This window comes from Ursus arctos, unplaced genomic scaffold, assembly GCF_023065955.2.
Source record: "Ursus arctos isolate Adak ecotype North America unplaced genomic scaffold, UrsArc2.0 scaffold_12, whole genome shotgun sequence".
NCBI lineage: Eukaryota > Metazoa > Chordata > Mammalia > Carnivora > Ursidae > Ursus > Ursus arctos.
Genome location: NW_026622786.1, coordinates 25,195,536 through 25,223,323, shown reverse-complemented (window position 1 = coordinate 25,223,323; position 27,788 = coordinate 25,195,536). Strand labels below are relative to the sequence as shown.

Sequence of the window (27,788 nt, the reverse complement as noted above, 5' to 3'; positions counted from 1 at the left end):
CAAATGTAATCCACACCATCTAAAATTTTCTCTATATGTGCCTGTCTGCCCCCCTAGACTTTAAGCTTACTGAGTATAATGACTGGCAATGACTCATTGCAGTATCTTCAGTACCTTGTATGAGGTATAATATAAAGGATGCTCGCAATGAATTGATCTGCACCTCCTTAGGATGTTAGAGCCGTTTACAGATGGACCACATACAGTGAAAGGACAACAGAAGTAAAAGACAGTAAAGATCAGGACAAAGTCTCCTGACTCCATTACATCACCGCCCTCATACAAAATATTACTTTAAAGGTGCTCCCCCAAACATTTTCACATCACCTCTGACCCTACTTATGATTGGAAATCCTATCTAAAAGTAGAAATGGAGCAAGAAGATGTATAAATACCAAGACCAGAGAGAGGCATAATAGGTCAGAAGTTCAGTGTTTCAGATTTACTGGATAAAGCTAGATTGCTTTTATTTCCACAGGAAAGATTACATGATCCCTACATTTAAAATAATTCTTTAAGCATTAAAAGTTTGCCATTGCATTGAAATACTCTTCATCTCAAGATGAGTAAATTATCACCATTGCTTTCAATACAAAGCTTCTTACTCTTCGGCTGTCATTTTACAGATTCATACTGAAAATAAATTTTAAGCAGAGCTACATTGCGGTGCAATGAGTAATAATTTCATCAAATTAGTAGCATTCAGCTTCTAGTGAGATTTCTTTATTTTATTCATAGCATATTTTGTAAAAGGAGCATACTAAACAGAACCATTTACCTTTTAAGACTTTCCTTAAATAGGGCATACCACTAGGAAACAATCAGCTATTATTCCCTATTTCTATCTAAATAACTGTAATAACTTCCAGGTGTTTGATAAAAGGCACTTCCCATCACTATATAGGTCCATACTTTCTATAAGCCTTGCTGGCACTTAAACTTGTTCAAAGGTATAAACATTTTTCTCAAGGATGATAGATATTAGGTTGTAATTAAGGTTATTGTGCTAGCATAGAAGATAATTTGACTTAATGGAAGACTTTCTGTGATGGAAATTAACAAGTTTCCTACATAATTATATAACAAGATTGATTTTGAGCAACATTTGTGCTATTTACACACTAACATTTAAGGAAGCAAAGGCTAGATGATTAACAGACCTCCTGAAGTATTTACTATGAAGTGAAATAACTCAAAGACCTAGACACAATCTGTTTAACAACATCACAAAGAACGTAGTATCTCAGATTTCTTTTACCTTAAAGTTTGTTACAGCAAACATAACATTTTTATTGAAGAGTAAAAAAAAAAAAAAGTTTTAAAGTGACATTTAACCATCCTAAAAATATAGGTTATGGAACTACAGGAAGCATTTGATAACTGTAAAAAAGAATATCTAAATGGGGTTTCTTAAAATTTGTGAGTCAACTCCAAACAGAACTTCTGTTACAACCAGAATCTTGAAACAGGCAAAATATATTAGTGTAGCAAAACAATATCTAACATAGGCAAGGTTGTGGAAATGTCTTGTATTTATTAAATTAATTCTATTTTTAACATAGCAATATGTTTAGGATCAACAACATCCTTTAAAGTCATTCCTTGGACAAAAATTTTTTTTAATATGTTATTTATTTATTTGATGGAGAGAGAGACAGCCAGCGAGAGAGGGAACACAAGCAGGGAGAGTGGGAGAGGAAGAAGCTGGCTCCCAGCAGAGGAGCCAGATGCGGGGCTCGATCCCAGAATGCCGGGATCACGCCCTGAGCCTAAGGCAGACGCTTAACAACTGAGCCACCCAGGCGCCTCTTGGAAAACTTTCCTTGATATTATCTTATAATTCATTGTTTTTCATTTTTAAGCCCATCCATTATTTGGTTATTTAAATTATAGTAGAGGAACCCAGAAATCCATATATCTAGGGTTTTAAAATCTTAAACTTCAAGTAGCCTTTTAAAAAATATACTTTTCCATGGGGCGCCTGGGTGGCACAGCGGTTAAGCGTCTGCCTTCGGCTCAGGGCGTGATCCCGGCGTTCTGGGATCGAGCCCCACATCAGGCTCCTCCGCTATGAGCCTGCTTCTTCCTCTGCCACTCCCCCTGCTTGTGTTCCCTCTCTCGCTGGCTGTCTCTATCTCTGTCAAATAAATAAATAAAATCTTTAAAATATATATATATATATATATACTTTTCCAACGCTGCTGGCAAATGGCCAAACACAAAAAGGAAAATATCCAAAAATCTGATAAATACAAATTAGAATCATACTAGCAGAGGAATTAGAAACAGAAAAGTGTTGCCTCTAAAAAAGAGCTGGGAGAAGATATGGAGGGGTACAGAGAAGTCAATGGTGTGCTAGCCCCAGATCCAATGGGCTCTGGAAAACTGATAGTTAACACTTCTTCCAAACTCCACATTTTTAGGGCTTAATATCTGCCACAGAGGGGGTATTTACCCCATGGTAATCAACAAATACTACAAATCAGGGCTTCCTGACTCTTCACTCCATTGCCCCCACTCCCAATTATAGTTGTTTACCAGTATGTCACTGGTAAAATAGTAAAAGGTGCCGTTGCTTTTCCTCAAAAGCTGTTCTTAATTTTTTTTTTTAGCTTTTTGTATGTGTATTCATTATATTGATAAAAAAATTAAACAACACTTGAAGAAAGATGCCATTAGTAAAGCAATGGGATAATTCAGAGATTATCCACAAGATTCACTGGGCAGTAAGGTAATCATCATGTTTCAGCAACAACACCTTAATAATAATTGAAGGAGGGGCGCCTGGGTGGCACAGCGGTTAAGCGTCTGCCTTCTGCTCAGGGCGTGATCCCGGCGTTCTGGGATCGAGTCCCACATCAGGCTCCTCCGCTATGAGCCTGCTTCTTCCTCTCCCACTCCCCCTGCTTGTGTTCCCTCTCTTGCTGGCTGTCTCTATCTCTGTCAAATAAATAAATAAAAATCTTTAAAAAAATAATAATAATAATAATTGAAGAACTCAAAACTGCATGTCAATCTAAAGTAGTTTCCATGAGTATTAAAAGGCACTGGTGAGCTTGAGTAATAGCATAAGAACTTTTATAACCACTTAATGTAATTTAATTTCCCTAGAAAAATTGACTCAAAAAATGAGTTATCAAACATCAAATACTATATTTATTTTTAAGCCACAGTTTTCATGCAGGTATACTATTTTAAAACTATCAAATTAAATAATTACATAGATTCTCTTATTTCATTTTCAGATTAACTGAGAACCAAACCGCTTTGTGTTGAACACTGTACTACAAATTATGGTTACACATTGTGTAACTCTTAAGTATTCACCATGTACCATAATTAATTCAAAATTGTACAGTAGTAAAGATCCAAAAGGGGCAAGGGTTAAGCTAATATAAATTAGCCATAGATACACCCTTTAAAAACATTTTTTAATCCTCAAATATGGACCGGTTGTCTTGACAGTGACATTATTATTGTTACAAAGTAGAATGCAAAAGAAAAATGTCCTTCAGTCTAGGAGTCCAGTGAACCAAAGTTTTATAACACATATCTAAATATATAGAAACTATAGAAGGAAAAAAAAAATATATATATATGTAGAATCTCCAACTCCAGCCTTTTAGTCCATTGTGCCTGTTTCTTTTTCCTAATTTCTCCAACAAATAATCTGTCCTGTCAGAGGTCAAAGTAGCCGGAAAAGGGCAAAACTGGTCAGTTAACATCATATTGAGAAGTGATTGATGATATTTCATCAGCTCCCTCCACTGCAACCATCTGGTTTGTGGATTAGAAGCCTTTCAAACCTTGCTTCATTTACACATGTGAAGGACTCCTTGAAGAACCCGTTATAAAATATCTGATTGGGAAATTTTGTGAATACCTGGGGGGGGGGGGGCGATGAGGTAACATTTGAAGGACTTCCCATTTCTATACTTCTTTGAGTCCTTATTTTCTTGTCATGTATTTTAATGTCTGAATAAACAGCAATGTAAAATTGAGCTCATATTCATAGGTTTTAGTTTCCAATTCACTACTGAATTTAATCAAACCATTTAACCTTTCTATGCCCTTGGTTTCAACATTTCTGAAACTGATGTATCTTTGTAAGGCTGGAAACAAGCTCATAAGTGAGGCAACAGGGGAAAAAAAAATGTTGTAAGTGCACAGACCACATTCACCCTTCTTTAACTCCACCAGCTCCTATACTTAAACTTGTCTTACACTTGACCCATTTCAGCCAGGGAAGCCCTCTACCTCCTGTCTCTAAAAATAGATACTTAACTCATTTTTTTGGTCCTTGAATTACTGGAGATCAGAGTGAAGGTGGGAGGAGATTGCAACAAAAGTTACATGAATTTCTTTATGATCATTTATTAAACAACATCAAAATAATAGTGTAAAAGTAAATGATTAAGTTGGGTGAATGTAAATTTATAACATACAGACTTTAATTCTAATACCATAATTCTGAACCATCACCCCAAAGCCTTTTACTTTCCATCTTGATTTACAGCTATTTGTGAATTTGCCTCATCTTCCATTCTGGTATCATAAGCTCATTTAGGAGAGACACATTTATCTTTCTAGCCAGTCTCCTCCTGTACTTAATGTAGTGCCTAGGATATAGCAGGTACTTAATAATTACTTAGAAAAGTGAACGAAGGTATATTTTGTTGTTGAGCTTTGGAGAAAAAATATATATTTATTTTTTAATGTGGATTTTAAAAGTTATCTTTGTGCTTCTTTGCCGTATTTGATAATAAACATCTTTTTCTCTCATACAAGGATTGTACATGTCTGTAAATTAAGCAACTTTATGATAATACCAGCTTACATTTGCATTTATTCTTAATTCATTTGTTCCAAACAAAACACTATGAGGTAGATAGGAAAAGTATCATGATCTCCATTTCATAGATAGGGAAATTAGCTTAAGTTCACAAAGCTAAAAACTGGCAGAACTAGGACTTTAATAGCATATTTAGGACTCTTTAAAATAATGACATTTTACCCTAATTACTTTCTTAAGCTATGAATTTGAATGCAATAATGATCTCTTCTCTTACAAATGTTAGATATCACCAGCCTCACTACCATTACCTCTAAAGTATCTTCCCTCCTTCCCTTTCTTCCTTTCACAAATATCCCAGCTTCTTTACAATCCATACCAAAATCTGTATTTATTTGCAGGGCGCCTGGGTGGCTGAGTCGGTTAAGTAACTGACTCTTGGTTTCGGTTCAGGTCATGACTTCAGGATCCTGGGATCAAGCTCCATATCGGCCTCCCAGCTCAGCGGAGGGTCTGCTTGTCTCCCCTTCTCTCTCTGCCCCACTCTCCCCCCTCACACTCTCTCTCTAAAAGAAATAACTAAATCTTTACAAAAAAAATCTGTATTTATCTGCTTGCTAGGACTGCCATAAAAAAAAAATTACCACAAATTGGGTACCCTTAAAACAATAGCAATTTATTATCTTACAGTTCTGGAAGATACAAGCATGAAATCAAAGTGTCAACTGAGCCATATGCCCTCTGAAACCTGTAGGGGAGACTCCTTCATTGTCAATTCAAGGTTCCAGTGTCTGCTGACAATCCCCACTATTCCTTGGCTTGCAGATACATTACTCCAACCTCTGCTTCTAATTACATGGCCATCTTTCCTGAGGTATCTTTTACATCATCTTTCCTCTGTGTTCTACTCCTTGTATCTGTGTTCCTGTCATCTACCCACCTCTTGGTCACGCCACCACTCTGTCCAAATGCAGTGAGAATTTAAATAAAGTTCTCTTTCACACCCCACAGTTCTTTACAGCAGTCTTAGTTTCAACGGTCACTTGGACCATCCAGCATCTGCCCCTTATTCAAACATTTCACCACCAATAATTGTTTCTTCCTTCCACATCACCAAAGGCACCATCTGCCTTGGTTATGTTCTTAACCTTTTGATTGCTAATTATCACACCATCTCCAAAAGCACACCACTCTAACCTCCACCTCTTGCACTTTCATACTCTTAATGCCTTCCAACAACTCTTTGACCTTATTGACACCACCATCCCATTGAGCACACCACCTCTGATATTCTCACTATTCATTTTTCCCTACTATTCTGAATTCCCTAACATTAGATTCCATTATCTACCACAATGACTTCCTCATGACACCCTTATTTCTCTGCCCCTCTCTCACACCAACATTATTGCCCAGGTAAATCTTAACCCAATTAACTACTCTTTGTCCAAACCCAAGCAGTTAAAAGTGGCTAGAAGAAATCACATTCATGCTAAATTCTTAATAAATTTCAAATGGAAAACACACACTGCCTAAAAATCCTACTATCATTCCTTATTATTTTCATGCTCCCATTTTCCAGAAAGTTTATTCATACTTCCGTCTGTTCTTCAGATTTATGTCCTGTTTTCCTCTCATCCTCAATTAATGACTTTGCCTCACACTCTTATTGAGAAACTAAAAACCATCAGATGGGAACACCCACTATGGCATCTACCATCCACCTGACTCTTAATGTTTAAACTTATCAATTCTATTCCCCCTCACCAAAAGAATCCCTTTATACAGAAAATTATCCCTTCTGTGTCCTTTAACACTGGTGTCTCTTTCTACTGGATTTCTTTCATTAGCATATGTACATGCTCTATTCTCCCCCTCCACCTACTTCCCAATTTCTGTGTTCTGCTGTAGAGCGAAACTTTACCCCAGAAATAGGTCACTGTTTCAGTTTCTTATCTCCTGTTCCCTTCTCAATCCATTCCAATCGGACTTCTTTTTCCAATAGCTATTTTTAAATTCACAATTTCTCCATGCTACCAAATTATAAGGAAACTTTCATGCCCTCATCTTACCCTCTCAACAGCAATAAAGAGAGTTGACTATACCACCACCTTCCTCCTTCCTTGTATTCTATGACACCACAGACTCATGGCTACTTTTTCTTCTTCTAAATGCCTAAATTACCAACCCTTTGTCTAGTTACACTGTCTCTAAGTGATTTTACTCAGGCCCAGGATTTTAAACATCATTTTTGTATCAATAATCCCCCACTTTCCATCTCTAGCTATGATTTCTTTACTAACCTCCAGATACTCATTTCCAGTGGCCTATTTAATATCTTTACTTTGATCTAATAGGGATTTAAAACTTAATGTCATTAAATACAACACTTGTATCTCATAGACCTGTTATTTATTTTTGCCCCTCAGATTAAGTCTAATCCCATCTCTTTAATTTTCTTTCTTTGTTCCTCAAAAGCCATGGCAGACTCCTTCTGGTACTTCAGGTTTAAGTTGAAATGTCACCTCCACAAGGAGGCTTTCTCTGACTACCCCAAATAAAGGAAACCCCAACAGTCATTCTGCATCATATTATTGTTTACTTTTACCAAAGCTCATGATACTATCCGAAATTACCACACACTTTGAAATTTTTACAGCCTTTTATTTTTATACCATAATGTAATTTTACTGAGAGCAGAAATCTTTTCTGTCTTGTTTGCAGGTATGTTTCCAAAATATGGACTAGTTTCTAGCATACAGTAAGAAATTAATAAGTATTTTTAATATATAAGAGAAAAAGCTAAATTTCTGTGTTTAAAACATCAAAATAACAGATTATCAAAGAGATAGGTCATTGGAGTCAAAAAGATAATTGGTAGCCATTATTAGTGTTAGAGGCAGTTAGTTAGATTCTAACAGGATGCCTGGAGGCCAGCAAAAAGGAAGTTGTGGCCAGCTATTGGGAAAGTCAGAGGCCTATCCTGTCAGCACTCCAAAACAAAGTCACAAGAAGCTGGATCAAAGTGGACAGGCCCAAGATGGCTGACAAAGTAGGGCAGAAAGCCATGCAAAATAAGCAACTTATTGGAAAACCTGCTTCCAAGAAACACCCACCCCAAATAATGAATATTCCACCCCTCTGTTAACAACCACCAATAAAAGATAGAAACCTAAAGCCCAGGGCCTGCAGCGCTCTCTCACTCCATTGCCCCATCTCACATCTTCAGAGCGTACTTTTGCTTAATACTTTCCCACTTGTGTCGCTTATTCATTGTTGTGTCTGTCCTTGAATTCTTTCTCATGAGGCAATCGAGAGCCTTCAGGGACATCTTTGGGATAGCCTGGGTCAAGGCCTGAGGACTGGGGTCTCCCCAGTTCACCCAGCAACATTAGTATTTTGATATTTAATGTTAATTGAGTATTTGCTATATGTTGACACTATTCAAAATGTTGAATATGTAGTATTTCCTTCAACCACATAACAATCCTCTGATATAGGTACTATCACTGTCCCCACTGGACATGTGAGGAAATTAAAACACGAAAAGTTGAAGTTATTTGCCAATGTCAAAAACTAATATGTGACACAGCTAGGATACAATGGACATTAGCACTTTAATTCCAGAGTCTACATTCTTTTTTTTAAATTTTTATTATAATAATATTTTTTATTATATTATGTTAGTCACCATACAGTACATCCCTGGTTTTTGATGTAAAGTTCGATGATTCATTAGCTGCGTATAACACCCAGTGTACCATGCAATACGTGCCCTCCTTACTACCCATCACCAGCCTATCCCATTCGTCCACCTACATTCTTTTTTTTTTTTTTTTTAATGATTACATTGTGTTAGTCACCATACAGTACATCCCCGGATTCCGATGTAAAGTTCGATGATTCATTAGTTGTGTATAACACCCAGTGCAACATGCAATACATGCCCTCCTTACTACCCATCACCGGTCTATCCCAATCCCTCACTACCCTCCCCTCTGAGGCCCTTAGTTTGTTTCTCAGAGTCCATAGTCTCTCATGTTTCATTCCCCCTTCTGATTACCCCCCCTGTTTATCCCTTTCTTCCCCTACCGATCATCCTAGTTCTTATGTTCCATAGATGAGAGAAATCATATGATAATTGTCTTTCTCTGCTTGACTTATTTCACTTAGCATTATCTCCTCCAGTGCCGTCCATGTTGCTGCAAATGTTGAGAATTCGTTCTTTCTGATAGCTGAGTAATATCCCATTGTATATATGGACCACAACTTCTTAATCCAGTCATCTGTTGAAGGGCATCTCGGCTCCTTCCACGATTTAGCTATTGTGGACAATGCTGCTATGAACATTGGGGTGCATATGGCCCTTCTCTTCACTACGTCTGCATCTTTGGGGTAAACACCCAGTAGTGCAATGGCTGGATCATAGGATAGCTCAAGTTTTAACTTTTTAAGGGACCTCCACACTGTTTTCCAGAGTGGCTGTACCAACTTGCATTCCCACCAACAATGTAGGAGGGATCCCCTTTCTCCACATCCTCTCCAACAATTGTTGTTTCTTACCTTGTCTATTTTTGCCATTCTAACTGGCGTAAGGTGGTATCTCAGTGTGGTTTTGATTTGAATTTCCTTGATGGCTAATGATTTTGAACATTTTTTCATATGTCTGTTAGCCATTTGTATGTGTTCATTGGAAAAGTGTCTATTCATATCTTCTGCCCATTTTTTTATTTGTTTATTTGTTTCTCGCGTATTGAGTTTGAGAAGTTCTTTGTAGATCTTGGATACCAGTCCTTTATCTGTAGTGTCCTTTGCAAATATATTCTCCCATTCCGTGGGCTGCCTCTTAGTTTTTTTGATTGTTTCCTTGGCTGTGCAGAAGCTTTTTATCTTGGTGAAGTCCCATAAGTTCATTTTATCTTTTGTTTCTCTTGCCTTTGGAGATGTGTCATGAAAAAGGTTGCTTTGGCCGATGTCATAGAGGTTGCTGCCTATGTTCTCCTCTAGAATTTTGATGGATTCCTGTCTCACATCGAGGTCTTTCATCCATTTGGAGTTTATTTTTGTGTATGGTGTGAGACAGTGGTCAAGTTTCATTCTTTTGCATGTAGCTGTCCAATTTTCCCAGCACCATTTATTGAAGAGACTGTCTTTCTTCCACCAGATGTTTTTTCCTGCTTTATCAAAGATTAGTTGCCCAAAGAGCCGAGGGTCCATTTCTGGGTTCTCTATTCTGTTCCATTGGTCTATGTGTCTGTTTTTGTGCCAGTACCATGCTGTCTTTGTGATCACAGCTTTGTAGTACAGCTCAAAATCCAGTATTGTGATGCCCCCAGCGTTGTTTTTCCTTTTCAACAGTTCCTTGGAAATTCGGGGCCTTTTCTGGTTCCATACAAATTTAAGGACTCTCTGTTCCAGTTCTTTGAAAAATGTCCTCGGTATTTTGATCGGGATAGCATTGAAAGTGTAGATTGCTCTGGGTAGCATGGACATTTTAACTATGTTAATTCTACCGATCCATGAGCATGGAATATTTTTCCGTCTTTTTATGTCTTCCTCAATGTCTTTCAAGAGTGATTTATAATTTCTAGAATATAGGTCCTTTACGTCTCTGGTTAAGTTAATTCCAAGGTAACATATGGTTTTTGGTGCTATTGTAAATGGGATGGATTCCCTAATTTCTCTTTCTTCAGTCTCGTTATTCGTGTATAGAAATGCAACTGATTTCTGAGCATTGATTTTGTATCCCGCCACATTACTGAATTGCTCTATAACTTCTAATAATTTGGGAGTGGCTTCTTTTGGGTTTTCCATATAGAGTATCATGTCATCTGCGAAGAGAGACATTTTGACTTCTTCTTTGCCGATTTGGATACCTTTGATCCCTTTTTGTTGTCTGATTGCTGTTGCAAGGACTTCTAATACTATGTTGAATAATAGTGGCGAGAGTGGGCATCCTTGTCATGTTTCTGATCTTAAGGGAAAGGCTTCCAGCTTTTCCCCATTGAGAATAATATTTGCAGTAGGCTTTTCATAGATGGCCTTTATGAGATTGAGAAATGTACCCTCTATTCCTACACTCTGAAGGGTTTTAATCAGGAAAGGATGCTGTATTTTGTCAAATGCTTTTTCTGCATCAATTGAGAGGATCATATGGTTCCTGAGTCTTTTCTTGTTGATATGATGTATCACACTGATTGATTTGCGAATATTGAACCACGCTTGCATCCCAGGTATGAATCCCACTTGATCATGATGGATAATCCTTTTAATGTACTGTTGGATTCTATTAGCAAGTATCTTGTTGAGGATTTTGGCATCCATATTCATTAGGGAAACCAGTCTGTAATTCTCCTTTTTGAGGGGGTCTTTGCCTGGTTTGGGGATCAAGGTAATATTGGCCTCATAAAATGAGTTTGGTAGCTTTCCTTCTGTTTCTATTTTTTGAAATAGCTTTAGGAGAATAGGTATTATTTCTTCTTTGAATGTTTGGTAGAATTCCCCAGGAAAACCGTCCGGGCCTGGAGTTTTGTTATTTGGAAGGTTGTTTATCACTGACTCAATTTCTTCATAATTAATTGGCCTGTTTAAGAAATCAATTTCTTCCTGTTTCAAACTTGGTAGTTTATAGGTTTCCAGGAAGGATTCCATCTCTTCCAGATTGCTTAGTTTATTGGCATATAGCTGTTGATAAAAATTTCTAATAATCCTTCCAATTTCAATGGTGTTCGTCGTGACCTCTCCTTTTTCATTCATAATTTTAATAATTTGGGTCCTTTCTCTTTTCTTTTGGATAAGTCTTGCCAGTGGTCTGTCAATTTTATTGATTCTCTCAAAGAACCAGCTTCTAGTTCTGTTGATCTGCTCTACTGTACTTCTGGTTTCTGAATCATTGATTTCTGCTCTAATTTTGGTCAACTGCTTCCTCGTGAGTGGATTAGGCCTGTCCCTCTGTTGCTGTTCCAGCTTCTTGAGGTGAGAATATAAAAACTGCATTTTAGACTTTCCTATTCTTTTCAGTGTGGCTTGGATGGCTATGTATCTCCCCCTTAGGACTGCCTTTGCAATATCCCATAGGTTTTGGACTGCTGTATTTTCATTCTCATTGGTGTCCATAAATTGTTTAAGTTGATTTTTGATTTCCTGGTTTATCGAGTCATTCCTGAGCAGGATGGTTCTTAGTCTCCAAGTGTTTGAGTTTCTTCCAAATTTTTCCTTGTGGTTGAGTTCCACTTTCAGAGCGTTGTGGCCTGAGAATATGCAGGGGATAATTTCAATCTTTTGGTATCGGTTGAGACCTGTTTTGTGTCCCAGAACATAGTCTATTCTTGAGAATGTTCCATGGGCATTAGAATAGAAGTATTCTTTGGTTCTGGGGTGTAGTGTTCTATATATATCTATGAGGTCCAACTTGTTGAGTATGGCATTCAAAGCCTTTGATTCTTTGCTTAGTTTTTGCCAGGGTGTTCTATTTCTGATAGTGGAGTGTTGAGGTCCCCTACTATTAATGTATTTTTATGTATATGTCTCTTTATTCTGGTTAAGAGTTGGCTTGTGTATCTTGCTGCTCCCCTGTTGGGGGCATATATATTTATAATTGTCATATCCACTTGTTGAATACTTCCTTTAAGAATAATATAGTGCCCTTCTGCATCTCTAACTATAGTCTCTAGTTTAAAATCCAATCTATCTGATATGAGAATTGCTACCCCAGCTTTCTTTTGAGGTCCATTTGAATGAAAGATGGTACTCCATCCCCTTACTCTCAGTCTGAATGCATCTTTGGGTTCGAAATGAGTCTCTTGTAGACAGCAAATGGATGGGTCATTTCTTTTTATCCAATCTGCAACCCTGTGGAGTTTTATGGGAGCATTTAAACCATTTACATTGGCACTAAGAACTGAGAGATAGAATTTTAATGATGCCATGTTGCCAGTAAAGTCTTTGTTTATATCGGTTGTGACTTTCTTTTCTGTATCACTCTTGGGGCCTTTTTACTTTTATAGAACCCCCCTTAATATCTCCTGTAGGGCTGGTTTTGTGGTTACAAAATTGGTTAATGACTGGCGATTCTGAAATGTCTTTATTTCTCCATCAATTCTGAATGACAGCCTTGCTGGATAAAGGATCCTTGGCTGCATGTTTTTCTCTGAAAGAGCTTTAAAAATGCCCCCCCAACCCTTTCTCTCATTCCAGGTCTGTGTAGACAGGTCTGATGTAATTCTGATGCCTTTGTGAGAAATTTCTTTGCCCTTGCCGCTTTCAATACTGTATCCTTGCATCTAATATTTGCGAATTGCACTATGACGTGACGTGGCGTAGGTCTGTCGTGGTTGAGCTTCGGAGGGGTCCTCTCTGCCTCTTGGACATGAATGTTTGTTTCCCTCGCTAGGTTAGGGAAGTTTTCAGCTACAATTTGTTCAAATATCTCTTCTAGACCTCTGTTTTTCTCCACCCCCTCGGGAATGCTGATGATTCTAACATTGGATAGTTTCATTGAGTCAGTAATCTCCCATAACCTACATTCATGGGCGTGGATTTTTTTAAGACCACCTTCTATTTTCGTTTTTTCCTCTATTAACCCATCCTCCAATTCACTAATACGTTCCTCTGTTTCGGTGACCCTGGCCGTCAGACCCTCTAGTTTTGCCTGCATTTGGCTCATAGAATTTTTAATTTCTGTCAGATTCGCTCTCATTTCTGTCCTTAGGGATTCTATATTCTCAGTAACCTTTTCATTAATACTTTTTTCAATTCTACTCATCATTTTGACCATCGTTACTCTGAATTCCATTTCTGATAATTTGGTTACATCCATATACATTATTTCTGTGGCAGAGGCCACAGACTCACTGTCTTTTCTCTGCTGGGGGCGCTTCTCCTTCTCGTCATTCTGATGAGAGGTTGCGGGGTTGTCCAGAGCCGAAATTATTGACTGGGTCCCAGGCCGTGCCCCTTGTTTTATAGGGATCTTGGGGATGTGGGCTTCTTCTTTAAAGATTTTTTATTTATTTATATGTGGCAGAGAGCCAACCAGCGAAAGAGGGAACACAAGCAGGGGAGTGGGAGAGGAAGAAGCAGGCTCCCAGCGGAGGAGCCCGATGAGGGACTCCTTTCCGGAACGCCGGGATCACGCCCTAAGCCGAAGACAGGCGCTCAATGACTGCGCCACCCAGGCGCCCGGGTCTTGATTTTTCAGCCTGCCTTCTGTGTTCTGGGGGAGGGGCCTGCCACGCCGATACTCAGGCAACCCTGTTTGGGTAGAGTCTCCGTGTCCCCTGCGAGGGGGGATGGGGATGGGCACGCTGTGAGCCCGTATTTCCAGGCTTTTGTTCTCTGGCGGCTCCACCTACATTCTTAACCACTAAGGTGTGCTACACTTTCATTTTAATTAAAATAAACAATAATGACCCATTGCATATTACATTATAATAAATACTATAATAGACCAAGCCTACTAGTCCATTGCTATTTCTGAATTTACCTGAAGTTAGTTTTAATGGATTATATGTCTCCAAAGAGTATTGATTTTGTTGTGATTTTATAATTAATTAGCATCTAATTTTCTTAAAATCTGTGATGCTTCTACTTTTCTTTTGTATGTGTACTTTATTACTGAAATATAATCAACTTACAATATCATATAAGTTTCAGATGTACAACATAGCAATTCGACACTTATGCACATTATGAAATGCTCACCATAAGTGTATTTACCATTTGTCACCATACGAAGTTATTACGGTATTATTGACGATATTCCCTATACTGTACTTTTTTCCTCCTCATGACTAATTGACTTTATAAGTGAAGGTTTGTACCTCTTAATCCCCTTCACCTATTTTGCCTATCCACTATACCCCTGCTCTCTGTATTTATGGGTCTATTTCTGGTTTTTGTTTGTTCATTTGTCTTGTTTTCTTGAACCCACATATAAGTGAAATCACATGGTGTTTGTCTTTTTCAGTCTTACTTATTTTATTTAGCATAATGCCCTCTAAGTCTATCCATGTTGCTGCAAATGGCAGATTTAATTGTTTTTTATGGTTAAGTAGTATTCCATTGTGTGTATATATACCACTTCTCCTTGATCCATTCATCTGTTGATAGACACTTGGATTGCTTCCATATCTTGACTATTGTAATTAATGCTGCAATGAACATAGGGGTGCATATATCTTTTCATGTTAGTGTTTTCATTTTCTTTGGATAAATTCTCAGAAGTGGAGTCATTGCATCACACAGGATTTTTATTTTTAATTTTTTGAGGCTGAACTAATTTACATTCCCACCAACAGTGCACATGGGTTCCTTTTTCTCCATATTCTCACCTACACTTATTTTTTATCTTTGACACTAGTTATTCTGACTGATGTGAGTTATTCTAGTTATTCTGATAGCTCATTGTGGTTTTGACTTGCATTTCCCTGATGATTAGTAATATTGAGCATCTTAAGTATCTGTTGGCCATTTGTATGTCTTCTGTGGGGAAATGAATATTCAGGTTCTTTGCCCATTTTTATTTTTATTAAAGATTTATTTACTTTAGAGAGAGAGAGAGAGTGCACACACATACATGTCAGCAGGGGAGGAGCAGAGGGAGAGAATCCTCAAACAGACTCCTTGCTGAGCACAGAGCTTGACCTGGGGCTCAATCCCAGGAACCCAAGATCATGACCTAAGCTGAAATCAAGAGTTGGATGCTCAACCGACTGAGCTACCCAGGCACTCCTGCCCATTTTTAAATTGATTGTTTGTATTTTTGGTGTTCAGTTGTATGAGTTCTTTATATATTTTGGATATTAACCTCTTATGGAATACATCATTTGCGAATATCTTCTTCAATTCAGTAGGTTGCCTTCTCATTTTGTTGATGGTTTCCTTTGCTCTGCAAAAGCTTTTTTTAGTTTAATGTAGTTCCTAATTGAGTATTTTCACTTTTGCTTCCCTTTCCTGAAGAGACAGATCCAGAAAAATATTGCTAAGGCCAATGCCCAAGAGATTATTGCCTATGTTTTCTTTTAAGAATTTTGTGGTTTCAGGGGGTGCCTGGGTGGCTCAGTTGTTTAAGCGTCTGCCTTCAGCTCACGTCATGATCCCAGTGTTCTGGGACTGAGCCCGTGTCAGGTTCCCTGCTCAGCAGGGAGGTTGCTTCTCCCTCTCCTTCTGCCCTTACCCCCCACTCATGATCTCTCTCTCTCTCAATTGCTCTCTCTCGTGCACTCTCTCTAATAAATAAAATGTTTACCAAAAAAAAAAAAAAAAAAGAATTTTGTGGTTTCAAGTCCTACATTTAGGTCTTTAATCCATTTTGAGGGGTTTTTTTTCTATATGGTGATAGAAAGTGCTCCAGCTGCACTCTTTTACATGTTGAGTCCAGTTTTCCCATCACCATTTATTGAAGAGACTATCTTTTCCCCATTTTGTATTCTTGTCCCTTTTTGTCATAGATTAATTGACCATGTAAATGTGGATTTATTTCTGGGCTCTTTATTCTGTTTCTTTGATCTAGGTCTAGTTTTATGCCAGTACCATACTGTTTTGATTACTATAGTTTTGTAGTGTAGCTTGAAATCTAGAATTGTGATGCCTCCCGCTTTTTCTTTTTTCTCAAGATTGCTTCAGGATCTTTTGTGGTTCCATACAAATTTTAAGATTATTTGTTCTAGTTCTGTGAAAAATATTATTGGTATCTTAATACAGATTATACTGAATCTAAAGATTGCCTTGGGTAATATAGACATTTTAACAATATTAATTCTTCCAAACCATGAGCATGGTCTATCTTTCTATTTACTTTTGCCATCTTCAATTTCTTTCATCAACGTCTCATAGCTTTCAGATTGCAGATTATTCATCTCCTTGGTTAAATTCAATTCTAGGCATTTTATTCTTTTTTATGGGACTGTTCTCAATTTTTCCTTCTGCTACTTCATTATTTGTATTAAAACATAACAGATTTCTGTGTATTAATTTTGTATCCTACACCTTTTGAATGAATTTATTCTAAGAGTTTTCTGGTGTAGTTTTTAGGGCTTTCTACATTTAGTATTATGTGATCTGCATATAATAACTGTTTTACTTCTTACCTACCAATTTGGTGCCTTTTCTTTTTTTGGTCTGATTGCTGCAGGTAGGACTTCCAGTACTATGTTAAATAAAAGTGTAAGAGGGGACCATCTTTGACATGTTTCTCATTTTAAAGGAAAAGCTTTCAGCTCTTCACCACTGACTGTGATGTTAGCTGAGGGTTTTTCATACATAGCTTTTATTATGTTGAAGTGTGCTCCCTCTAAAGTCACTTTGTTGAGAGATAGTTCTACTTTTCTTATTTGTATTTATTTCTATTTTTCTCTTTTATTTTACTCTTACACTAAAATCCTGTTGAAGTAATTCGTATAAAAGAAAAGCAGAACTATTTTAAAATGTGGAAAAAGTGTTCAAATTAACCAATATTCAAACAAATACAAATTAAGCCAATCACCACTTTCTTCCTCTTCTTGCGTACCATAAGGAAAATAAAAATAAAAAGAAATTGCACACACACACACGCGCTTTTGTGTATGTATACATGTGAACACACGCACACACCCCAGATTATACTTCTAATATAAAGGCCTAGGGTAAAAGAATGCTTTGACAATCTGGTCTGATAGAGGGGTTTGAGTAGAGGGAGGGGCACAGGGTGGCAGGTACAATATTAAAGTTTCCATTTTGGTCACACATTGGAACATCAGCAGTTGTTACATTTAGTCATTCAAGATAAAAACCTGATATTTATTCATTTAAAATAACAACCTGAAACCCAACTTTACTCTTCCTGTTCTCCCTGGCAGAAAAATAAGGAAAATTCAAGCAATCAAGCCATGATCTAGAATGAAGCATCAAATAAGCACTGAATCCAAATGAAGTCACATCCACATCAAAGGAAACTATATTTAGATGCCTGTGTGTTCTGTAACCTTGAATGTGGTGGGGGGATGGGGAAAATGAGTAACTGGTTCCAAATGCATTTTGTCCTTTCTGTCTGTGCACCCAATAATGGACCTTTTTTCCTTTTAAAAACACTTTTTTTTTTAAAGACATTTAATTCATTTGAATCATGTAGGTAGATGGAAAAGGCAAACTGAAATGCACTATATATCAATGAAGCCAATCCTTTCCAGTGCATTTTAAGCAAAAGGTCTTAAGAAAAAAATGTTGAAGCATTATTACAAATAACTAAAACAAAGTAAATATCTGATCATAAGGGACAGGCTTCAATGAATATTTGTATCTCCACTCCATGGAATCTCATGGTACTATTCAAAACTATTTAAAAAGTTAGTATGAATTGGGGGAAATAGTTCTGATTGGAGAAGAAAGCAAATATAAACCTCGATATGATTAAAACTGTTTAGGAAAAAACTCCTTATGTATAGGAAAGAAAAGTACTAAATCACTTAGCAGAGCTGTTTTGGGTGGTGTGATTATATATGTTTGAGGTCTACTTTTCACCTTTTTTTTTTTTTTTGGCATTTTTTTCCCCGTAATGATCATGAAAAATAATTTTAAAAATTAAATCAGAAGAATGAAAATAAATTTATAAAAGTTAACCCCTGCCACCCTCCCCCAAAGCATCTTGCTATGAAAGCTGTCATGGTTTATTTAACCCTAGGCATCTGTGAGAAGAACTGAATTATCTTTCCTTGAAGTATGAGGATTTCAAGCATTCTACTCCAGTACTCCCCAATATTTATTATGTAAGAATATCTGAAAGAAAGTCCCCAAAGCTTTGAGGTCATTGTGGTATAAGGAATCAGAGAAAGGTAACCTGAATTCCCTATGGGCTAGAAACCCAAGGATTCAATGCTCTGGCTTCCACTGACAATTATCAAACAACAAATACACTGGAGAAACACTAAGAGACTCCCAACTCCTTTTTAGAATCTCTGATCATAATTTCCAGTTAAAGACAATATCATCCAAGAGATACAAAATATGAATTTATCATTTCCAGATCACCTCACAGAACTCCATCCATATATAGAAGGATTGGACTTTTTCTGTGTGTTCAGGAGAGATTTATAAAATCATTCATTTGATTGAAAAAGAAAAAGGAAGGCAAGCAGGAAGTTTAAAAATCAGGTAAGTATACCAATTCCATATAATGGGTACAAATGGTATACTTAATCCTACCTAGCATGTAAAATAGAGTAGCTATGACAACACCATGTCTGCAGTTCCTTAACAGGATCACTCAGCAGGTCACATTTCAAACAATTTCACCATTGCCGTATTTTATTACAAACCATCCTTAAAAGACTGATCAATAGGAAACTCACTGAGAAGTCAGCAAACTCTTCACAGTGGTTGAATGATTTCCACAAGGTCAGAGAACAAGGGACCCAACATGTAGAGCAAACATATTTCCAGGTCTGTCCCCTATCCTGGAATACTTGCATTAATTAACATACAGTGAATACACATTCTGTTCTATTGTTTTGCTGAAGATTTTCACATGGCTTTTACATTAGACATACTAACATTTTAAATTTTAACATGCTGTCATAGTCACTTTATAGTATCAAAGGATTTCACAAATATTAAATAAAAGATATAGTTAGATGAATCAATTGTGAGTGGGTAAAACAAGTTGAAAATTAAGGGATAAAGTTTGGAGAGAGAAGTATAAGGGGTGGGGGGAGTGGGGAGGATCAGCAGAGAGTGGTGGGTAATAAACTATGGGAGAAGGGGAGGTGCAGTCAGGGCTCCATCCATGAGCGCCATCTGTATAAATCAGGTCTGGAGTTGACATGTAATTTTGTGTGGGTCCCCTGAGAAGTGGCCCTCAGGGCTTCATTATTGATGAAGAGATTTTTCTTCAAAGTGGCCCAGTCAGCAATGCCTCAAGGGGACATTCATAAGCACTCATAATATCAATTTCCAAGCACCTGGGAGGTAGGGACACAGATTGTCTCTTTAATTATTATGATAGAGGTAGAGGATAGTAAGAATGCTATTACACAACCGAGTTGAAATTCCCAAAGAAGCATAATTACCATAACCTAGTATTAAAAAAGGTAATATTTGAGTCATCTTTTAGAAAAAGCACACTTTACATTTCCTGGTGAAAAACAGGTTGATCTCCAACTGTTTACTTCCTAGGAGGTGAAAAAGTTTTCATGAACATACAGTATGTGTAGGGATGCTTAGAAGTCTAGGGAGAAAAAAAAAGTCTTTCAAGCTAATATGCTTGCTTAAAGAAATTATAAACTTAATCCAGTTAGTACAAGGAGAGTTGGGCTTTTTTTTTTTTTGGTTAATAATTGTGTAGAAATTTCTTTTCAGAAAAGGATAATACTAAACCCTTCTAAATATAGTTGAGAATGCCAAGAAATAATTTTCACCAATGCACTGGTCCTGATATAGTCTCAAAAACACCCAGAAAAACACTAAAAAATTAATCCATATGTATATTGCAGTAAAATAGTAAGGGTAAGATGGGATCAGCCCTGGATTTGAATCTTATTACCTAGTGTATTAGATGTGGATAATACAGACAAAACCTATGCCACATACTTCCTTTGAATTTTCTTCAGTTTATACTAGAAGGTTGGCTATACAGAGGGCATTAAAGATATTTTTAAAATAGAAATAAAAGAAAATGAAGTGGGTCTTTTTAATTTAATCTGAATTTCAGAAAGTCTCCCTTATCACTGGTAATATTGACAAATAAAATTCAGGAACTTTCTTATAAACATTTCTGTAACATTTCTGAATCTGTAATGAACTTTCATCATAATTCTTTTAACTTCCTAACTCCCACCCTCCCTCACATATTTTAACAGACTTTGATACCAGTAGTTAATTTCTGGAGTTGAACAAAATTCCAGCCAAATGACATTTACATAATACACATGATATATGCAGTAGTGATATTTAAAAGAAGCACTACCACTTAAAAAACATATTTTATGTGACATACGCAGTCTGAGGCATTAGATGTATGTGGCACCAATTGATCATTATAGCGATTGCATGAAATAATTAAACTTAAATCCAATTGACAGAGGAAGAAATGATAGCCCAGGAAAGAACCTGACCACAATCACAAAAATAAAAAAATAAGAAGCCAGAATTAGAACCCAGGCCTTTTTGATTATGATGCTTTCTTTAACCATGAACCGAAGCTTGATTTCATGAAATACAAAAGAAATAACTGTATACAAAATTACTGACTTCTTAATATCAATAAACAGATATCTGTGGTGAACATTGTAAAAGAAAGGTTATACACTGACTTTACCTCTACCAGCATAACATTTTAATTACAAGCAATGGAAGAAGTAATAATTATAAACCACAGGAAATATATAATCCTATTAAGAGTTATCTCAGTAGTATAATTGGCTCCAGGATATCAGTGAACATCCACACTATTGATGTTTGAGGCCAAAAAATACCTTCTGTTCTGACATAGAGGATTAAGAGCAAATGAAATCCAGAAGGTAAACATGTCACATTTGAAAATCAAAATTCTGACTAAAGATAAATGTATAATCTTAAAATGTCTTATTAAATATTTTTAATTTAAGGCAGGGTATAAATGACATAGAATTTTTTCTTACAGTTTAAGGACTGAAGGTTTTCACCGCATATTTGTCATTATAGCCATAGAGTTAAGAAGCAGAAAAATAAATCGGCCAATCCTATTTTTCAATATTCTCTTTCGTCACATTTAAGTCTGGACTATATCAAATATCATATTTTGTCATATTATTTTATTTTATAACTTGATTTTTTTCAGTCTCATTGTCTTTAATTTTAGTGTTTTTAATTTTATAACTTAAGTTTATGCTTATTAAAAATTCTCCCACAGTGACCAGACAGGTTTACCTTACTGGAAAGTCTATTTTTCAGCTCTTGAGTTGTTCCCTGTTTGTTAAAATGTTGTATTCAAATAGTTAAGGGAAGAGATTGCTTAAAGATTATCCAATTATCTCAGTATTTTGGCCCTAGAAGTTTTTCACATTCTTATCAATTCCTTACTGCAAATGTTCAGCTTTCTAAAACTGAATTTTTCTCCAAGAACATTAGAAAGAAGGCTACTGAATTGCAGCACTTTTTTACAATTAAGCAATCAGACAAAATATCTGCTATGATTAAGATTAAGCAGATCCAATGTAAAAATTTCCCTAGTGGTAGATTCATCAGTCATTAATCTCACAGTTTTTAATTAAACTACTAGAATTGGTCACTGAATCTGTGTGCAGGAGGTAGATTTTTTTTTTTTAATGTACTGAAATACACATATGACCTAGCTTACATAGGTAAATGTACCTTAAAACTACAAGGAGCTATCATTTGGAATGAAGTAACTTCCCTACTCACACAACCAGACACATTTTTACTGCCCAGCTAAATTCCTTAAAAAGGAGTAATACTTTAAGTATGGTCCACAGAACAGAAGACAAGCATATTTTTAACAAATCAAACCATAAAACAAGTTTAAAGTTGACTTTTTTTTAATTCAAAAGCCTTAGCAAGTCAAGATAGCATTTCTATAGATCAGTGGTGCCCAATCAATAAAAGAAAGAACTGCCACTTATACACTGAATAAAAAAAAAAAAAACATAAAAAATTTAAATAAATAACCATAACTTCTGCAAAGTTGAACTTTTATTCTCTCCTTTGGATCCATGACCCTCTCCACTTCCCTGGGACAAAAACAATTATGATAAAGGGTACTCTGAAATACCTTCTTCCATCTCTACCAATTAATTCATCACCCATGCATTCCCTTTTTTCAAAATCCTCCTTAAAATGAACTTCTAAAAGTTGTTTCCTTTATTTTCCCATTTTCCAGACCCATCATTTTATTACCTTATTTTCTTAATTAATAAACAGAAAATTCTCAATTATTTTCCAAATGGAAGCCAGAGTATAAGTAATTCAGAAACTGTTTCTATTTGACTTGAAATGCACTGTGATTCTGTAGACAATGAGCTGAAATCCCTTTTTGATTCACAGTAAATGTGAAATGAGTTTATACCTTTTAATACCCATTAACTGATAATTCAAGGAATGGTCCTTGACTTGTGATTGTGAAAGCATTAGGTTGCATTAGTTTGGCTGTAAATATTTACCAAAATTACTATTATTCGAAAAGTTAAAAGCTCCCTGCAGCTTTATACATTTTCCTCTAACTATACTTTTATAGTACACTCTCAATTATCTATGTCAGTGGAGGGGAACAAGACGTTGAACACAGTGCACTCTTCCAAAATCATTCTTACTTGCTTTTAAATGTGCAGATATTGACATTATACTGGTTATCCTATACTGGTTATTCATTTATCTCTAAATGAAGTACTGTGAAGGTACTGCTGAAGTCAGGGAAAGTGATCAATATTGTGTATTAACCTTCTCTGAAAACTTCCCAGGAGAATTTGTATTCAAAAGTCATCCTAGACAAAATTCAACTTTATCCAAAAACTAATTTCATAAAGTAAAATGACTTTTAAAAGTATATAGCTACTATTAATGAACTTTAGAATGCTAATTATTTCATCAGCAGTGATTTTCCTATTTGTTCGTATTCTTATTTTTTTAACATTTGTCCTTTTTCCTAACAAGATGTCAACTTGTGACATTTGTTTATTATATTTTCTATTATGGTTTTCTTTATTTAACAGATAATGCAAATATGACTCAGAGAAGCTAGGTAACTTGCCTAGAATCACACAGCTAAAAAGAGTTTTAAATTAGACCTCAGCCCCAGAGAGTTAGCTCCAGATCCCACTGTCTGAACCGCATTAATGTGTCAGAGAAAAAAATGAACAGACAAAAAAACAAAACAAACACAAAAACAAAACCTTCACTTTTTTTTTAAAGATTTTTTTTTTTTTTTATTCATTTGAGAGAGAGACAACATGCACATGCATTCAGAGAGCAGGACAAGGGGGAAGGTCAGACGGAGTGGGAGAAGCGGATTCCCCGCTAAGCAGGTAGCCCCAAAGGAGCCTGGATGCAGGGCCAGATCCCAGGACCCAGGGATCATGACCTGACCCGAAGGCAGATGCTTAACTGACTGAGCCACCCAAACACCCCCAAAACCTTCACTTCTCATGCAGCTTCTACAATTACTACAATCACAATTTTTGAGAATGTGAGAGAGGTTCTATTGTCTAATATATTACTTACTAATGCATCTTTGTTACGCCTATCTTCCAGCCTGGAATATTCCAGTTTAGGGGTCTGGTGACATGCTGATTGTTCTTCATGCTCCCAATCCTTCAAACCCTGATGTGATATTTAATTGAGGCTAGAAATTATGGAGTGAACACACAAAGCAACTTTGTATACCTCAGTAACTTTTCCCCTCAGAAACAAAGATATTTCTTGGCTGCTTCACTGAAACCTGAGGTTTTGTAGGTAGCTTATGGGGAAAATTAAATCACTATTATAGAAGCTTGTCAACCTCACCTTCTGTTCTTTTCACATTTATCAAGTGAATATGTACTTTGTTTCATACTGATTTTTTTTTTTTAAAGATTACTCCATGTACTTGAAACTAAAGCAATGGTCACAGTCACATCAACCTCTAGACAATGGTCTTAATGAATTCATTCAAGGAAAGCAAATCTAATGTATGCATTCAAATTTAATAGAAAACTGAGCTTTCATAATTCATTCTGATTCTTCAAACAAAAATGAACTTTGGTGAATCAATAGGATCAACTGAGACATCTATGCTTGAATGTGTTCCTTTAGGCTTAATGTATTTTTCCTCACTGCATTATATTTTAATGATTAATTTCACGCTCTGTCCTGGTACTGTAGCTCATGAATCATGGGTATTACTTTGAGAGAAAAGGAAGGTACAATGTATAATGAAAGATATTACTGAATAAAATGTGTTGCATATATGAACTACATAAAAGCTGAAAAACTTTAAATACCATCATTCTAGATTATAAATAATATCATACAGATTAACCCTATAGATTAAGATTAGATTGAGGTCAGTGTAAGGGTGTGGATTTCTCAAATGGTCTTGGTTCAAACATACAAAATTAAGCCACTCGTTTAAGGTTTCACTGGCATCTTTTCCTTAGTGTTAACATGGTTAAGAACTGATTTCAAAGACAATTGCAGGAGAAAAACAGAGAAAGAAATCAGTTAAGCAAATAACACACAATTCTAAAAGCCAAAAGCCACAAACTACCCGCCCTCTGACACTCTATTCTCTAAAATCGGTACTGCCTGAATGCTATCAAGTTTGCTATTTAGCTTAGTTAAAAAGAGAGAGAGAGAGGATTTGGTTAAGTCAAGTAAAAAAAGGACCAAAAGGAACAATGACATAAATCAAGTATCTTTTACCCTGTGCACACATGAATAAATATTGGGTTAAATATATCTTATCGATCAGTATTTTCGAAATAGTTAACTATCCACAAGAGAAACCACAAGTAAATTAACCAGACAGGTTACTACAATATAATTTGACTCTTGTTACTAAAATGGATTTTTCCCAAACCAATGTATGGAGTGGGGAGAAAACACCACTACCATCTCCCAAAGAGAACACAAAGTTACTTCAATCAATGGCAGGAAAAATGTGGCAAAAGCAGCTATTCTGCAAACAGGTGGTTTTAAACTTTTACTTAAGTCACTGAAAAGGACTGAGGAAAGAAAAATGGTGTCATTTATTAAAAAAGAGAAAATGCACATGTATACACATACATTTTATCAGAGAGGGGAAGACTCAAAAGCCTTAAAACATAACAAAAAACTAAGAAGCAATTTATCTTAGCTCACAAATGCTGAATTGGGTATGTCTAAAATCACTGTTTATAATTAAATCCTTCTCATTTCATACATAAAGATCTTAGGGAGAATTTAAAGGAAATGGTCGGTCGTGTCATTTCAGGTAGCACCTTATTCACAGGAAGAACGATGACATTTTTACAGAAACAGTGCAAGAGGGAATCAAAAACTGTTGAGAGGAGAGAAAAATACAGCTCGTTTATGTTTTTCTGGCAGCACTGCATTTTTCATGTTCTCAATACTTTGTTCCATTCCTCCCTATGTTAAATAATTTCATAAGCAACACCGTGGCTAACGGGGACTGCTATAATAGCTGACACACAGATCTCCTTTATTTCTACGCTCCACCTTTGCAATTATTCAGGATTCATCTACTGGAGGTGGGGGCAGCAGGTAGGTGCCCCGAAACGCATACAGGGGGTAGAAAAGGTAGGTGTCGGGGTAGACTGTGTGGGAAATGGGAGTGCCAATCCTTCAGACTCCACCTCACTGGAACTCTTGTCTCTTAGTCACGCCATTCAGGGCAGGACAAGACAGGCTTCCTTAATCCCCTCCAAAGTAAACAGCCAGGTCCCAACCCAAACGGTACCCCCTCCAGTCGCGGGACCCCTCCACTTCTCTCCCCCGCTGCCCACGCCGGGCTCTGGCTCCCTGCTCCGCCACCTCCCCCGCAGACCTCCCGTGGAGGCAAAGTTTCCCGCTTCTCCCACTCTTTCCAGAACGACCCCGGCGGCCTCCCCCGCACACACCAGCAGGGCCCCCCTCCCGCCCCAGGAGACCCGGCGCGCAGTAGGTACCTCGATGTCCGCCGCGTCCTTGCTAAGCACAGGGGCCATGGCAGTGCTCACAGCCCAAAGTCTTCTAGTGATAGACCCTCCTAGCGTTCTCGGGCTCCAGTCAGAGAGCTAAGTGACGGCCAGCCGTAGCGACAGAGTAAATAGGGAGCGAAGGGTCGGCGGCGAGGGGGCGGGGCGGGCGCTGGGTGGCCCCACCCCCGGGGCGGGGCTGCGGGCTCGGCCCCGCGGCTCCCCGCGCACTGCCCTGCCCCGCAGAGCGACAGGGAAAGGAGCCCGGCCCATCCCCCAAGCTGGTGGATTGTTTTCCTTCTACAGGCGGATGGACGGGAAGGAGAGAGCGCTTGCTCCCGGGACTGACCTTTGCTCTATAAACTGTTAAAGCCTGAACTTGGTAAGCGGGGGCCAGATGGGAGAGACCCGCAGAATTAAAGGTAAAAGCAGTTGGCGCTCTAAGTAACAAATTGCTCTCTTTCCTACCGCACGAACCCCGCGAGGTGCAGAAACATTGGCTTATGGGCAGCTGCATCTCCTGGAACTCCTCAGGGATGAGGTAGTAAACGTTCCTTCATTCATCCAACAAATAGGCGGGAGAAGGCAAGGGCGCGCGGGTCTAATAAGAGTAGTCAAAACCCGGGGGTAAGAGAGGGGGCAGGGTTATAGTGGGACTGAGGAAGGGAGGCGAGCAAAATTTCTACAGCCAGAAGTGGTAAGTAGTAAGCGATGTAGGTGGTACAAAATCAAGGTTATATTTTTGCAGGACAATCCATTCTAAGGGCTATTTTAAAATATATATTATTCTAAGATGTGAAGCTCTTTTGAAGAGTGCTTCATGTTTTCTTATAGAGCTTGTGGAGAGGGGAGTGATTCTCGTTTAGGGACGGTCTCAATCCAAAAAACATTCATCTTTGAATATATGTCTCCAGACTTCCCTCCGTTCTCCTGGTTAGATAGATACATCGTCCCCTCTTCTCCCATAACACTACCTGCTTACTTCTAGTGAGGCTTTTATCACACTTCTTAATCCTCTTGGCTAAATTTCGAGCACCTTGGATTCAGATATTTCCTCCATATCTTTATTCTTTAATTAGTTCATTCATCATTTCATTCAACAAATATTTATTGAACATTTTCAATGTACCCAACACTGTGTTAGGTACTCTGGATATAATCTGTCTTCAGGAAATACATCACTCTCATGGAGATTATACTCCGAGTAAGCAGGTAAGCAAAATAGTAAGAAACAGTCATGCCTGCTTGGAAGATAAAAGAGAAATGGGACAGAATGACTGGGGTGTGGGTGCTCAGCACCTTGAATGGTTTGGGAAGACTTTAAACAAACCATTAGATTACCTTCCAGAACCTGGAATTTACTAAAGAATGGATACATT

General features: G+C 37.3%; 1 protein-coding gene and 1 long non-coding RNA gene across 4 annotated transcripts in view; one reads left to right on the top strand and one right to left on the bottom strand.

Annotated features, from left to right (window-relative positions):
• The window catches only part of DPYD (dihydropyrimidine dehydrogenase), a 788,803-nt gene extending 762,204 nt beyond the window's left edge, over nucleotides 1-26,599 (bottom strand). The window contains exon 1 of one of the 2 annotated variants that reach the window (XM_026497557.4): nucleotides 26,401-26,599. In XM_026497557.4, the coding sequence (XP_026353342.2) occupies nucleotides 26,401-26,439 (39 nt within the window). In that variant the 5' untranslated portion in view covers nucleotides 26,440-26,599. The remainder of the gene's footprint in view (nucleotides 1-26,400) is intronic. The other variant, XM_057310448.1, reaches the window with a different exon arrangement.
• A 72-nt stretch (nucleotides 26,600-26,671) lies between these two features.
• The window catches only part of LOC113254372 (uncharacterized), a 109,083-nt gene continuing 107,966 nt past the window's right edge, over nucleotides 26,672-27,788 (top strand). Inside the window, exon 1 of one of the 2 annotated variants that reach the window (XR_006409387.3) lies at nucleotides 26,672-26,791. This is a non-coding gene — a long non-coding RNA (uncharacterized LOC113254372). Of the gene's footprint in view, nucleotides 26,832-27,788 lie in introns of both variants that reach the window. The other variant, XR_003315757.4, reaches the window with a different exon arrangement.